General features: G+C 35.8%; 1 protein-coding gene across 4 annotated transcripts in view; it reads left to right on the top strand.

Annotated features, from left to right (window-relative positions):
• IPO11 (importin 11) overlaps nt 1-16,004 on the top strand; it is a 93,351-nt gene that overhangs the window by 12,884 nt on the left and 64,463 nt on the right. For all 4 annotated transcript variants that reach the window (XM_075739414.1, XM_075739412.1, XM_075739411.1 and 1 more), the window contains exons 5-10: nt 1,368-1,468; nt 7,050-7,122; nt 10,445-10,648; nt 12,648-12,780; nt 13,721-13,779; nt 14,638-14,686. In XM_075739414.1, coding sequence (XP_075595529.1) covers nt 1,368-1,468; nt 7,050-7,122; nt 10,445-10,648; nt 12,648-12,780; nt 13,721-13,779; nt 14,638-14,686 — 619 coding nt within the window. The remainder of the gene's footprint in view (nt 1-1,367; nt 1,469-7,049; nt 7,123-10,444; nt 10,649-12,647; nt 12,781-13,720; nt 13,780-14,637; nt 14,687-16,004) is intronic.

Genomic DNA, 16,004 nt, shown 5'->3' with positions numbered 1-16,004 from the left:
CAATGCTTTTCATGGATATGAGGCTAAAACGGTGTTTGAAGTTTCCTCTTCGTATCATAAAATGCTTAAGTTGCATTGGGAAAGGTCAAATCTTTCAGAGATTCAGTCCTTCCTAAATGAGCTTCAGGAGAGGAAGATGTATTATAGATTCTTTTCATGTTGTGTGGTGTTTATCAGTGGGCTACAACCTTTTTGATGTTTTTCTAAAGGTTGCTAGTTTTGGAGTCAATACCTTCGTTGGCACATAAGTCTGTTTGCTTTCCACTAGGAGTTTGTGAGGATTTTTTTGTGTTGGGCATTACATCTAGAAATCTCTTGTAGAAATGGTTTGAGAGAATGTTGAAAAAGTTTTGAATTCATAGTGGAAACACTTGATGAGGTCCCAGGTGTCAGTAGTGCTGAGTTCTTTGAAGGGTTTACGTGGCACCCAAAGTAGCAAATGCTCTTGACCTGAACCCCTGCATTTTTTATATCTGTTCTTAGTGGCTTTCTAAAAGCAATTGATACAAGTGGTGCGCTCTTTTTCTACAGTGCGCTGTGTAATAAGACAGTGGAGTTCATGCCTGTTTGCTCACTAAAGGAGGGAGTAGTGCCTCACCCCTTTGAGAAGGATCCATCTGATGCAGTGGAAAACAGGAGGAAAGCTGCTCTTCAGAGTAGTACCTGTGTTAAGATTCAATAGCCTACCTTTATTTTAGCTTGTCCTGGTTAGTTAATTTTTCAACATTACTACATAAAATAATCCCTCTGTGTTTGTATATACATATAGATACATAAAAGCGTATGTACACACATACAGATATGTCTATAGATAAATAGATTTTTAGAAGTGGAAATGAATTTCCTAGAATAAGCATAGACAAGTTTGAGAGTTGCTGTCCTACCAGGTCACTGTTTTGCAGCCAACATGGGTAGTCAGGACAATTCTCGGCGCATGTCAAGATAATGTAGAAATCTCCTGAAAGGTCTCAGAAGTCTGTGGCACTGCACAGTACAGAATAGTTTCTTATTCTGGTCAGAATCCAGCTATGTTATTAAAGAGTGTAATAACTGGATGGTGCTAGTTATTATTACCATTTTATTCCCTGCTCAGCTAGACTAGATTCGAAATACATTTGCCTTATATGTTGGGTTTATTTTTTATAAATCAAGTATGAGGGCTAGTGATAAGCATTTTTGTAATCTTTAAAAATTAAAGAGCATTGTTTCACGTGTCTGTCACATGCTGATTAATGCATTTTGTTTATATACACCTGTACATACAGAGATGTGTGTATTTACATATATGTCAGTGCATTTGTTAATGAAATTTCTATCCTGTCTGTGGCGTACTGAGCAATTTTTAACTTAATCTTTTTTTTAAACAGAATATCTTTACAAATCATAGCCTGGATGTGAATGTAAGATGGTTAGCTGTGCTATACTTTAAAAATGGAATTGATCGCTACTGGAGACGGGTTGCACCACAGTAAGTTCTGATTTTCTTCCACTTCACCTTCTTCAGTAGGTTTTGTTACACTTGCCAAACTGGAAAAGAGCAAATTCCTTGCTTGATAGAAGTTACTTCTGAATTTATGGTGAAACTGATGTAATATTTCAACATTAGGACTCACTAATGAACCAGTCTGTTTTCATATTACTTCTTACAACTCTGTTCATGTTTTACTTTTAAAAACTGAGTTAGAAGGCTATTTCATGGAAAACAGATTTTGAAGTAACATGATAAGCTTTATAAAGTTAACACCTGGACTTTATGATAGTGGCAGATGTGAAAGGTAGGAAGTCTCTTGGAGACATTATGAAGGAGCCATTTCATTTAAGCTTATTAATAATTCATATTGAATATGTATTTGAGAAAGAGGAAGTAACTATCATGATAGCAAGTTCTGATCTTCATTTTCTGTTGTCCAGATATGTGGGTTTTGATAATACATGGCAAAAAGTTCTGCAAAGAAGCTAAAAATCTAACCAGTATTCTCGAGCACCAAATAATTTACCTAAAAGTTACAAACAATGCCATTATAATTTGTGATATCCACAGAACTATATGCCTCTTGGTGTTCTATGTGAAGTTGTTTGTTTTTTCCCCGCCTGTAAAAAGTATAATTTCAAAAAGGGTTTCAATTTTCCTTCACTGTTTTCAGGAACTAAGACGTGGAAGTGTTCAGTCTGTCTTTTAAATACTAGTAATATGAATAGGTGGGACATCACTGTCAGGTTGTGTAGGGTGCAAATTGGATTTTCAGGTCCAGTTTTTATGGTTCATGAATCTAAGCTAGTTCAGAAAGTATGGCATGATTTTCATTGTGTTCTTTGTTTGAGATAGTTTAATGCATTTTGCCTTACATTGCAAGCTTTTCTGAAGATCCACCAAAAGAGGGAAAAGTGATGAAATTGTGCATCTGTAGGGCATTTTAAATAGTAGTACTCCTTCATTATTACATAAAGCACTGATTTTTTTTTTTGTATATGTGGATGATTGCGATGCATCTGCAAGCATTCGGATTCTCCTTTATACAAGAGGAAAATACTTTCTTTTGTATGGAGGATGGCATATACCTTTAACATTTCTGGTTTAAGTGATGAGATAATGCTGCTTACATTACTGGTACTTAGCAAGCATTATCTGAAGCAATTAAAATATATTGTTCCAATTTGTTAATATTTTAGATAGATATTAGTAGCACTTCTGGTGGAAAAAAAACATGGTTCATTTCCTGCATAAGTAATGACTACAATTTTACTGTTTGAACCGAGGTAAAAATTGAGTAGCAGTCTTTCGATGTACGATGTGATTTAAAAAAAATTAATAAAATCATTGGCTATTATTAAAGATTCCATGGGGTAAATCTATATTAAATTTCGAGTATAAGTCCAGTTTTTCCCCATTTCTAATTTTCTATCACAAATTTAACGCAATTAATGTATAAAATAATGATTGCTATTAAAGATTCTATGTGGTAAATATGTATTAAATTTCCACTCTGTCCAATATTTTCTCTATTTCTAATTTTCTTTCTAAATCTGTCATATGTGACATCTTGTCAGTATTTTGCAGTCACCCATATTGCTTTTCTCTTAGCAGAATATGTTGAGGGCATTTTGAGAAATGTTACTTTTAAGCTGTGATTTCTGAGTTGATTTGTGAACCGATTGTGTTTTGGATACTGTGATTTTTTGAATGCCTCATTGGCTTTTTAAAGGCTCTATTTTTGTTGTTGTTGCAAAATTGTCATCTTTTGTCTTGTCTATCACATCAGCATCCATCCCATGTCTATCCATGGTAGTACCTCAAAGCTTATTCTGATCTGCCCATCCTGTTTGGTAGAGCAGACATTGGATTCAGAGGTGACTGGTGTCTGTTGCCTTTCAAAGGAAAGGGCAGATTTTATACCTGTCTTTCTCAGTGGGATGCTAACTCAGGACTGTCTACTTTACTCAGCTGTTGATTTTCACAAAATTTAAGGGGAAAAAAATCATACAACTGATATTTCTGCTCTTTGCCAAATGTAGTTGAAATTTACTAGGTAGTTTGAAGAATTATGAGAATTGGAGGTGGGTTCCTGCAGGCAGATAATACCTTCATATGTCCTTAATTCCTTAGTAAATCAGTGCTAAAGATGGTTTCTTTTAGAACAATTTGGCTTGAATATTTATGTACTTGTAGAGAACTTTCAATCACCAGGAACCTTCCCGATCAGTTAAATGCCTCTGTTGTACAAGTGCGCTGAAGCTGATTTCAGATGAATCAACCAGGACTGGCTTTACCCTTCTGCTGAGCATTTGTGGCTTCTCAGCTGCTACTACTACAAAGCAGGAAAATGCTGAGATCGTGAATTCTTTGGGCAGTACTGTAACTGAGTGTTTCATTTTGCTAAAATACATAGCTACAGAACAGTGAGTACTAACAAATATTTTTTTTTTTCCTTTTTTTTAAGTGGAATGTTTTGCTTTTGGTACATGTTCACCGATGCTGTCTGTCCTATTTTTGCTGCTTGTTCTCCATGTGCCTTTGACTTAAAACAGCATTTTCCAGTGAGAGTGATTCTAGAGATGGGCCTATGAACTCTTTCCCTCGTGCTTTCTCAGGCAGCTTTCTGGATTGCCGTGGAGAAGGGCCTAGGGTTGTCATAGCCACTTTTCAGGGGCAGTTTTGCCTGTGTTTTTGAAACTGTTGTCAGCCTCCTCAAAAGGTGGTCGGTCTCACTTTGATTTTGCACGTGATTTTGGTTTCTTCAGAAATGGCTTTTCTTGAATTTGAGTGTTTATTAAGAGTTCCTTTTCTTGAACAAGTGTTTGATTTTACAGATAATTACACTTAAATCCTGTCTTTTGTGGACTTTGTTCTCTGATTTGATTACTGGCTTGGCAACTTTAGTAATACTTCTTAAATCTGTGTTTTTATTTGTTTGAATGATAACTATGAGTAACTCTTCAGATTTGGATTTCTGGTTTGTGAAGTACTAGACTTTTTTAAAAACAGCTCCAAAATAGCTTAAAAATATTTGGATACATGTTTCCCCATACCAAACACAGAAAAAGATCAGAAACATGAAATTGCAAATTGTGAAAGACTACAACATATATACTTAGAAGTTCTTCTCTAGAGGAGTTTGCTTTAAATTTTGATGTGGTGTAATTCAGTGCTGAAGGGAAATAACTTGTTGCATGGTACATACTCTTCATGACTTCTAGCCTGCTTTTAGCTTTCGTATGGTGTCGTGGGCCTTTCTTGTGATGTGTTAAAAGGAGGATAAATCCACTGCTGTCTGTGGCTTACTCATGCAGGGGGCTGAGCCTGTGGCAGGGGGATCCAGTCTCCAGTGGGTGTCACTGTCGTATTATTATTGAAACAATAAATTCCTCCATCTGCTTTCTGGTGAGCTATTAGAATCCCCGATTCCTGTCACATACCGCAGTACACCACTTGCATCTGTATCGATTTCTTCGAGTTTTATTTTTTATTACTCTTTGCCAACTTTGGTGATAAACTTATATATTTGAGGTGTTCATCCTTGCAAGGCTGCTTCTTTTCCTTTGTTTTGTTTGTAGTGGCAAAAGCGTAATTACAGCATTTTTACTTATAGAAATGAATTGAATGCTTGCTGCTCTTGGAATATGTGTATGGTATGAGCAATATAATTATAATTATGAAAAAATAGTTAAGGCAAGGGACCTCATGAGCTCATGAACAAGGTAAATGAAATAATATAGTGGAACAGGTTTTATTTTTCTTTACAAATGAATTTTTTAGGTGCTTTCTGTCATCCTTGAATCATTGTACAAGTTACATTTAATTGAGATTATATTTCATAATTGTATTAACAGTAGCTTGCAAGTTTTAGAAATGACTTAGAGTATGCTTGTATGTGTATATCCTGCATTTTTGTATTAAAAAAAAAAATCAGAGAAATTTATTTCCCTAAAATGTCATCTAGTGGCTTTAGATTAATAACTGAAATAGTTCCCTGCAGAAAAACTTACCATTGCAGGAATCTTTGTGAATTTTACCCAAAATGTTTTTAGGCTTAATTTAATTTTACATTTAAATATCATACAGCCTAAGTCTTGATAAAAAGTAATTTGAATGTGGTTCCTGAGTACTGTAAATTACCTTTGAAAAATACGACATAGTGTGCAGTTCTGAGTCACCAGTGAAACAATAATTCCCCCCCCGCCATCCCCTTGTGTAACATACTTAGAATGATAAGTCTTTGATTTAGGAAATAGTGAGCACTTGTGTTACACACAGAGGCAGAGGGAAAGTGAAAACTAGAATATTGTTGCAAATGTTTGATCTTACGGTAAATCCTATCTCTGCTTTTTATTCTTTTGAGATGAATATTTAGTATTTGTCTAGATCTGTTTTAGGGAGCTTTAAGCATTGTTTTAAATCTCACTATCTACAACTAGTAGGTTATTATCTGTGCCTGAGGTCAGACAACAGGAAGTGGTTATGTTGGTGTGTTTAATCTTAATTTCCAGCCACTAGACTTCATTGAGATGTGATTGCATGCATGCTTCTATATCATTGCAATGTTAGGTGACACAGTTTCATCTAAAAAACCTTGCATGATAATCTTTTTATGTACAAGAAACAGCTTTCTAGGTGCTATTGGTAAATGGAAGTGGTTGGATGGAGGGTGGGGGGTGGTTCTCATTGTATAGTCCATAAATACCAACAAGGCATTTTTAAAAGCAGTTTATGTTTTCTGCCTGGAACTTAAAAGAAAATTCCATGGATCGTATAAAGTCTGAAGTAGTGCAGGAGTTACAGTATAATATAACTTCTAGTCTTAAACTGATAGAGATCACTTAAAAGGAAGTATAAAGATAGTGTAAAGCTTCACTTGAATGAAATTTAACCTTTATGGCATAGAATTTATCCTTTCTACTAGTTTTCCTTGCATTTTTGAAGACTATACCAATATATTTATCACTCAAAGGTGTAATTTTCAAAGGATCCATATTTATAAGTGTAGTTATGTGACCTGCTTGTGGAAGAGGATTTGTTGTAGAAAAGGATGATTGTTTGCAAAAAGAGCTGTCATGTGATACCATGATTGCCTTATACTGGGCATCTTTTTGTCATTATCTATTAAGGTACATGGGAGTAGTCTTACTCAAGCCATCAATCACTGCAGTAATAACTGTATAATAGCAATCAGTTTATTGTTTGTACAGTTTCCCTTTATTTTCTTAACATATCTGGGTACCTTACTCTGTGAACTTTCTCTTTACAAAGGTCACATCAAAATCTGAGGTTAAAAGGCCTCATAAATATTTGTCTCTTTCACTGTTTCCTCTCTTTTTAAATATCTTTGAGATAGTGGAAGAACAAGGGATGTTCTATTGACAGTTTATCAAACTGAAATACATTCGTTTCAAGAAAATGGTGTATAAAAGTAATTTTCATCCAGTCAAGCACAGATGCACAGATGCGAGTGATCATTCTCTGTCTAGTAATAGTGAGAAAATAATTCTAAATATTAATTAATAGTTGTTTTTATTGAAAATTAAATTATGTTCTAATAAATACATCCTCACAGTGCTCTTTCTGAAGAAGAAAAAACTACATTGCGTGCTGGACTTATCACCAATTTTAATGAGCCAGTGAATCAGGTTAGTGGTGAACGATTAATTATTACTCTCCCAGTAAATGGTTGTATTGGTATATAATTTGCTTTCTCTCTTTACAAAGTGTTTAATAATAATGAAGTTGACAAGTTGCAATTTACATGTTGCCTTTCAGACAAACTTTATCTTTCCATAGATGATAATTCAATGTGTTTTGTCTCTGGTTTGTTTTTTGTTGCAGTGGCAGTTTGTTTTCCCTCGCTGTTCATGTAACCATTTCGTGAAGCGTTTCAGGGAATGAACGTAGCTTAAAAATAACCTTCTCTGCCTGTGTGACTTTTCTTTTTTCAGCTGTATCCGTTCTCTGATCTGACTCCCAGTATATCCATACAAGGAAGGGTCGTGATGGCATTAGTAGGAATGAGCTGTTGAGAATGCTGCTGCATAAACCCACCTAAGCAGTAGTGCTGTCGCATATCTAATCACAGCATTGATGAATTTATATAGGCATAATAAAGCTTCAGTATGATAGTGTCTTGTCTTACATAAAGTGACTAATTTTAAGCTACTGTTTTGACTAAAATAAGGATTTATTGTTAAACTGAGAATAGAACTAATGTTAGGGGCTCAGAATATGCACATGCTAGATGAATCAGTCTTCCTTCTGCTAACTCATTCTTGCTCATGTAAGTATGAGATTCTGCAGTGAAGTATTTGCTAATATTTTAAGATAGGTCTTAAAGAATTTTTTCAAGAAAATATAGAAATGATTTGCATAAGGTAAAGCTTGAAAAGAAAATGTATAGCAAACAAACTTCTATTCTGCAGACAGTTCAATTTCAACTTTTCAGGATTCCTCGATGGGATTAATGTTTATTGTAGGATTAGAGCAATGTGTCAAAATTAGGGTAATTTAGTCTTTGTAGAAGACCTTTGTGCAGTGACACTTTTGGCTAGAATTTAAGGTTTTATTTCAAAGGCAATTTTTTAAAACACAGGTGGACATAGAAAATATCTTTAGATTTGTAGTGCAGGTATAGTTTCAATGTAAGAAATAGGACTAAATATTACTTTTTGCTTTATTTCAACCAAGAGGAACCATGAAGTATGTCATGTTGGACCATAAAGTGTTTATCATTTATGCTACTACTAGGTAGTATAAAATTTATGAAATCTTTAATTTTGATGTTGTTGAATGGTATTTACATTCTAAAAACCTAATTTTACTGCATTGTGAAGAAAACAATTCAAACTTTTTATCAATAATTTTTCAATACCTCCATTAGTATTTAATCAGTTTGCTTGCTAAGACAATAGTATGGTATAAATTATAGTTATAAATTTCACTGCTGATGAACAGTTCTACAGTTCTGTGACTATAGTTGCAGGTTAAGATGGGAACCTTTTTAACTGACATTTTAAAGACTTGTGGCTTTATGTATTTATTTGGGTGTCCTTATGATATTTTTGGGATGTAGTCTTTTAAGATGTGGAGGATTTTGTTTTATTTTATGTCAGCAGCCTGCTCCTAAATGATTGCCCAAACAATTGTTGTGATATTGAAGTATGTGAGTCCATCTCCCCTTCTTTCTCCCTTATTCCCCAATCTGTGTTGTAGATATCTTGAGGTTTCCTTTCAGAGGCATCTTTCATTTAGTCCCTAGTCTGCTTGATATGCCTGAGTTTTGATGTCTTGCGTTCCTGATGAGTGCTCTTTTCCAGTCGCAGGCACTTCATAACACAGTTGCTATCTACTTGTGCTTTCTGCATCATTGAAGGGAGCAAAACTATGACCCTTGTATGTATAAAAAGAAAAAAGCCCAACAAAACGAACCGAAAATAAAAGAATTAGACATAGTATTGAGATGTGATGATATGAGCTGACTTCCAGGGGAGGGGGAGAAGAAAAACAGAACATACCATATGTCGGGAGCATAATTTCCATGCCTTCTGAAGATATTTACCATATGGAGGGAACAGAGGAACAAAATACTCCTTGAAATGTATGACAGCAGTTTTTTTCACTTAAAAAGCCAGTCCTCAAGGAAAAAATACTCTTAGCATCCCTGGAGAGATTGCTTCTTGTATCACATATGGAGAAGAGTGTATTTGCTCCCTCGTGCCAATTGACATCACTTGATCCAAAAATAAATAGAACTCTAAGCTCTTCCTTGCAAATGTTGACGTCAGTTTTCTGAAGCAATTCTTCTCCCTAAGGAAGTGGGTGGGAGTGAATATTGTAGGAAGTTTTGTAGGGTGGTCAGACTTCAGATGAAACAGCTAAGGAAGTGATAAGGGAGGGCACGGCTATTCCCTCTTACGCCTGTAAGTCACTTGGGTTCCTTTTGATGGCATAAGAAGGTGTCTTTGTCCCTAAGCTGGAAGTGTGGTGGTAGTTCTAAGGGTATGTTGAAGGTGAGAGAATCTGCTTTGTTGAAAAGGTCCTTGGTTGCACAACCTCAACGCAAATGGCATAAGAATGGGGAAACAAGAACATGAAGTTTTTTTGATATTTGTGGTGGGGTTATGAAGCATAACATATACAAAATTTATTGAAGAATGTTTAGGGGAAGGGAGTTGTGGAGCAGCAAAGGGGGGAATAGACAAAAAGAGGGTATAAAAAGGGCCAGTCATGTGTAGACCACAGCTGCTCAGTACCCATGTCTGAATAAACCCTAATCTCCACCATCTGTCTTGTCTTCTGCTTGAGGCCCTTAACTACCTTTCTGTGCAATCTCACTCTGTCATGTGTGTGTGCTGCAAAGACTAGGTGCCAGCTACCGGCAAGACTGGTGTGAGTGGGATTTGGTGCCAGCAAACAAAGTCAGATGGTGGGGGTGGCGTAGGTGCCCATGGCCTTTGGTGTAAGGGTCTGGAGCAACTTGAGAGTCTCTTGACTCCAGCCACTGGGACAGGACCACAGCTCGCAGGCACGTATGCATGGGGAGGGCAGGGAATGTCTCTGCAAAGGCTAAAATTGAGGTATAGCAGGAATGAGGGTAGTGTGTATTCAGCAGTCTGTGTTTGTAGAAAGCGATAGAAAAGATTGCTAAGTAAAAAAGTGGTTCCCAAACATCTGTGTCTTCATTTATGTGATTTCCAGAACAAATAAATTCAGTAGTCTTTATGTAAAATTTAAACAAAGTAGCCAGCTTAGCATTTTCTGTAAATATTTACTATAAACATAAAATGGACGACATTTTTTCTCCACATTGATTTGCATTCAGCAAACTTAAAAATAGTTTGAGGAAAAACCCACAAAAAACCTAGCAATTCATACTAGTGTTTTTTTTTTAATTCAGGTTTTATTTGGCTGTTAATTTCTGCGTTGTACGCTTCCTGAATGTTTTTTTTTGCTTTTTTGCAGATAGCAACTCAGATCTCTGTACTGATTGCTAAAGTTGCCAGGGTGGACTGCCCAAGGCAATGGCCAGAACTTATACCCACTCTTCTAGAATCTGTGAAAGTCCAGGATGATCTTCGACAACACAGAGCACTACTTACCTTTTATCATGTTACAAAGACCCTGGCATCCAAACGGCTTGCTGCAGATAGGAAACTTTTCTATGATGTAAGTAATGTGATGCAATATTGTAGAGCATGCAAACCACATATTGTACATGCTTGCAACTTCCTGTGGGTAGCTGACAGTGCATTAATGTCAGTTATGTTGACTTTAATGCCTGCCTTTGAAACAGAAGTGCTCTTACTTTGGTGGGTATATGTACAATATTAAATAACTGGAAGTCAGTTTCTAAGTGAAATGTTTTGGAGATCTTTATTAATTTTGCATGCAGCTTAAGTGTTATGATAACTTGCGTTAAGAAGCAGAGTTTCATCTACAGAACAATATCTGCATATCAGCCTTATGTTATCATGCTGTACAGCAGATCTTATTATGTATGAATTTGCAGTGTTTTTGGAAGTGTGCTGTGGATTCATAATTCAGTATAGTCTTTAAAAAATGTTGGGGTTCGGGCTTCCATACTACAGTATTTTTGGATTTTATTGCAGTGGGAATGTGTTTGGGGTTTTTCCAGACCAACTTCTTTCTACCAGTTAATTAAAAGGCAAGATGTGAATGCAAATGTCAAATCTTGTCTCATGTAGCTTACCTTCTCCATTGTAAGAATCCACTGATAGAACACAGATTTACCTTTGGCTGTAGGCTGTTGAATCTCCCATCCCATTTGGAGTCAGGCAATGATGTAGTACAGTTAACTGAATTCAGTGGGTTAAACATTTTTTCCAAACATGTTACATTTGAACTTACAAAATTTTATTTTATTCCTCTATTTTAAAGAAAAGATTACAGTGCAGATAAGGAAGTCTATTTCTGAAGGTTTACCCGTTTATCTATGTAGAAAAAAATACTGGCTGTGTAATCTTAAAGGTGAAATTTTAATTGTCAGGACTCTGAGGAACTGAAGGCTGGCTCTCATAATAGGACAGGACTGAAACAATGATACGTTGCTATGAGATGTGTGTATAGACGAACAGTATTTTCTCTCTCTGCCATGTGTAGGTATGGATGAATGTAACGTCCATATAGGAATTTTGTTTATATTTTGAAATCTATTAGGCCATTATACATGATCTGTATAATTGAACAATACAGGTTATGGTATATTCACAGATATTAATTCCAAAGCAATAAAGAGCAAGCGAAATAATGATTTATTTTCTAGAGCTCTCCTAAATTAAGATGTTGCTTATACAACCCGGTTGTGCAGCTGAAAGCATCACTAACGTTCAAGGATGTAGCAAAAAAATCAAAACCTAATCCCAAAGCCTCACCTTCATAAAATAGCCAAATCTATACCATCTCAACAGAGGGACAAAGGAATTTATAGGTAGTAAGGTCCAGTATTTGTTGTTAAAGTTGTCATGTCCAACAGTATCTCTGCTGTATTTCCACTGTCTTACTAGGTCCAGAAAGAGCTGTTATCTTCAGTCATTTTTGTGTTTTCAAGAAATTCATTAAGTTCATATGAACCTTTTGCCTTATGGAATGCTATTTTTCCAGCATGGTATTTTCTTTGTATATTCTTTTATTCATAGAGTGAGACAACTTCAGACATGCAAAGAAAAGGCTTATAACAATTTATTTTTTTTTAGATTTGTAAGGCAGTTCTTGTCAAAAATATCATTGAAATTTCATTTTAATGAGCATACTCTTTAAGCAGGCTTTTTATGCTTAAATGTTGGGGTTTAACTTGTGCTCAGTATCGAAAGTTCCTCTATCATCAGATTTGACATGAATGAAAATTTTCAGTGCATCCAGTTTGACTGTGTTGGGAACACTGTTCATAGTTGTTTGAACTTTAGGTAGGAAAAAGAAATTCTCTAAGCATCTGGCACTACAGGGTTAACATTTTTCTGGAAAACATGTTTGGATCAGTACAACTCAGTACAGCAAAGCAGCAAGTGAAACTCTCTGGCCTGTGATGTACAAGAAGATGGATTAAATAGTTTAACAGTCTAAACTAGCCTTTAAAATTTAGGAATTTATTATGCTATAGCCAAATTCAGGACATCAAATATCTTGTTGGTCTTTCTTCCTTTTGCAGCTTGCATCAGGTATTTATAGCTTTGCGTGTTCCTTGTGGAATCATCATACCGATACGTTCCTACAGCAAGTTTGTGCAGGGGATGAAGCTGCAGCCACGAATTCACTAGAAAGAACCTTGTTGTCATTGAAAGGTAATAATACAGAATGATATTAAATACAAGGAGTCAAGTAAGTTTCTTCACAGCAAATGACTAAGACCTTTATGGTAAAGAGTTAGCATTCTCCAACAAAACCGTGCTCATTGGGAAAAACAATCTTGGTTTATTTTATCTGTACCTTTAGCAAGGCAGGAGGAGGTTGTTCACATGAAAGGGTGAGAAGGTACTCTTGTTTCTCAGTATGTACCATTCTGATCTGCGTGCTGTAAGAAGTCAAAGTCTAGGAAGTGGGAAAGTGGAGGGCATAACAGGTCTTAGTTATACGTGTTGTAATTTAGGCTTACATCTGTCTGTCTATAGGCAGTTAACTGAGGAAGCTGACCTATGAATTTTGTTGCGTTGAGTTCACCTTGGGTTCAGTGAAGAGGTAGCCTTAGCAGTCAGTTTAGATTTTAGGTGGTTGCTCAAGTACTTATCAGCAGGATGACTACATATCCTTGCTGTACTTTGCTGCTTTGAAGAATTGAGATGTTTGTGTGCAGTGCTTGCAATGTAGAATACCAGTCTTGAATTGTTTCAGAAGGTGTAGCGTGTGGCTTCTATGGGTTACTGGCAGTGATAAACCTGAGAAAATTCATAAGATGGCTGATAGGCCCTAGTTGACTGTAGTGGGCCTACTGCAGAACCTTTCAGAAGTTGAATACTTACAGCTTTTGCAGATTTCTTCTTGTTTCAGTAATTCTTGGAGTTTTCTTCATTATTTTACGTGTGAAGTACTGAATTTTGAAGTAATTTCAACAAGATTAAGGTCATGTTAAGTATGGTTGAGATATCCAAAGGCCCAAAATTAAATGTGTTTTTTAATATGGACAATTGGAAGAAAGGCACAGCAACTGTAATTGTAGTTGTGTTCTGAAATACGTTGGAACAAAGGCTGAGAAATATCTACACAAATAACTTTTTATTTTCCTAGTGCTTCGTAAACTCACAGTCCATGGATTTGTAGAACCTCACTGGAGTGTAGAGGTGATGGTAAGTGACATATATCTGGTCCTAGTTCTAGATTAGAAATCTTTTGTGATTATTTCAGGTATTGTTAGAGCTATGTTTAAAAATCATTGCAAGGCACACGTTTGCGTTTATGTAAAGGAAGATCAAGCAACATGCTCTCAAAGTTGTCCTCCTGTTAGTTGAGAACTGTCAGATCCTGGATAGATCTTAAACACTATGGGACCAATGGCATGATCTTTAAAAAAAGAAAAGGTACCCCATCCAATTTAAATGTCACATAATAGTGACACTCCAGTTGACTACTGGAAGATGCCTTATATGTACTTTCCCCTGTCATTTGAAGAGGATGTTTTCATTTAATGATGAATGTAATGGCATATTTGTTGTATCACATTCTATTGGTAGAATTTTTCTGATTGAGATGAAAACCTGTGGTATGCAGCCCATCCGGGGGAGGGGAAAAAGAAAGAAAGAAGAAAGAAACCCAAGCATCTCCCTTAACCCCAAACACTGCCTGTTTTCTTGGAGGAATTGGTTACCTATGACCTACATACTAAACTAGGAAGTTGAGAACAGGAGAGAAATGGATAAGCAGATTGTAAAACATATGTCTATATTTACCTATACCTTATTCTACTAGAGATGCTATGCTGTTTATGTGGTACTAATAAGGTTGGTTTGGATCATCTATGCAGTCTGCTAGGTAACTGATTGTTTCATGAGGAAATTGTTTGTCCAAGATTATCAGTTCAGTTAAAAGTGGTAAGGTGATGTCTGAGCTAGTAACACTTCTGAACTGGCTTCAGTTTGATTAACTTTCTTCTCATACAGTGCAAAATAAGCTTCATCTTTAAAAGACACAAACGTTATATTTTTCAGGGTTTTCTACATGCAGTGTTTGAACGACTAAAACAGTTTCTGGAGTGTAGTAAGTATCTGGATATGTTTTCTTGTATTGGTTGTTAAATATTAGAAGCTGCATGAAAACATAATACAGTTGAGTGTGTATCAGTAATCATTTAGGTGCAAGATATTTTTAATAAGTGCAAAGCGATTACTTTAAATGCTGCTGAAACTGTCAGATCATCTTGAGTTTTCTTCTTTGGGAAAATTTTATGTTTTTTCTTTTTCCTGGAATTTGCCATTTATTTGGTAGGTGTCAAATGGGAAATGAAGATCACATCCAGTTTTGTAACTGGAAGAGTAGTAGCCTGAGACAGGCAACCACAGGTTAACACAGTCAACAGAAATATAAGCATAATAGGCAGAAGTTAGTGCTTTTGCAGGGAAGTTACCTGAAGCAAGCAAAAAAAATGTTTGGTAGTGTTGCATCTGAACTCACTTGTCTTACGTGTACATTTGTAGTAGACCTGGTGCAAGCCATTCATTCATTTGAAGCCTGTCAGGTCATTCTTTTGGGATTCAACAACGCTTTTTCTGAGAATAGATTTCTAAACAGAGTAGAAATATATTTTCTTTATATAAATGAAGGTACTTGGCTCAGAAGCGTGTATTTAAGTGAGAGGGGCTGATCTGGGCTCTGAGCCTCGTTTCTAGAAAAGATGGAAACTGCCGCTGTGTTCAGTGCCAAAATAAAATACCTTTTTAGCTCTTCTAAAATGCAGGCTGCTTTGCATGCAGCTGTTTGGCCCTTCTTCTATACTGTAGTCATGCTCTTTCTGGCCCTTCTTTAATTTTTTTTCTTCTTTTTTTTTGCAAGGTAGTTGCCTAACTTTAATGGACTGAATTGAAGGCCATCCTAACCTGAAGCATGGTCGTTATCATAGTCCCTTGAACATGCGGACTGTGGGGCTTGAAAGTCCTCAGATAAGAAATGAGATAAAGCTTCCCATTGCCACTTTTCTAATCAATAAGTTGTTTTGCAAAACCAGGCACGATGGCCTTACAAGATTAGTGTTTTATTATATCATGATTTTTGTCTGTATGCCTTCATTATGGCTTTTTTTGGTTTTTTTATAAAAGCTTTATCTGCTTTTTAAAAATTCAGAATGTTTTCCAGTGTCCATGATCAATAATTTTTTAAAGTGGAGTTTCTAGAAAAGTACATACTAAAGCACATACTATTACGTAGTAAGGATATACCATAATCTTAATAGAAGGGCATTTTCATCTTTTCAGTGCTTTTTTACTTCTTGTAAATTCTTCTAGCATTTTTTTTGCATTATTTTAACTGTCTTTTATCATTGAGTTATCTGTAATGATGTCCGGCTTGTTTTATTCTGGTC

The sequence above is a fragment of the Balearica regulorum genome, chromosome Z, assembly GCF_011004875.1.
Source record: "Balearica regulorum gibbericeps isolate bBalReg1 chromosome Z, bBalReg1.pri, whole genome shotgun sequence".
Taxonomy (NCBI): Eukaryota; Metazoa; Chordata; class Aves; order Gruiformes; family Gruidae; genus Balearica; species Balearica regulorum.
Note: the sequence above shows the minus strand (reverse complement) of the source record. Positions and strands in the feature narration are given on the sequence as shown.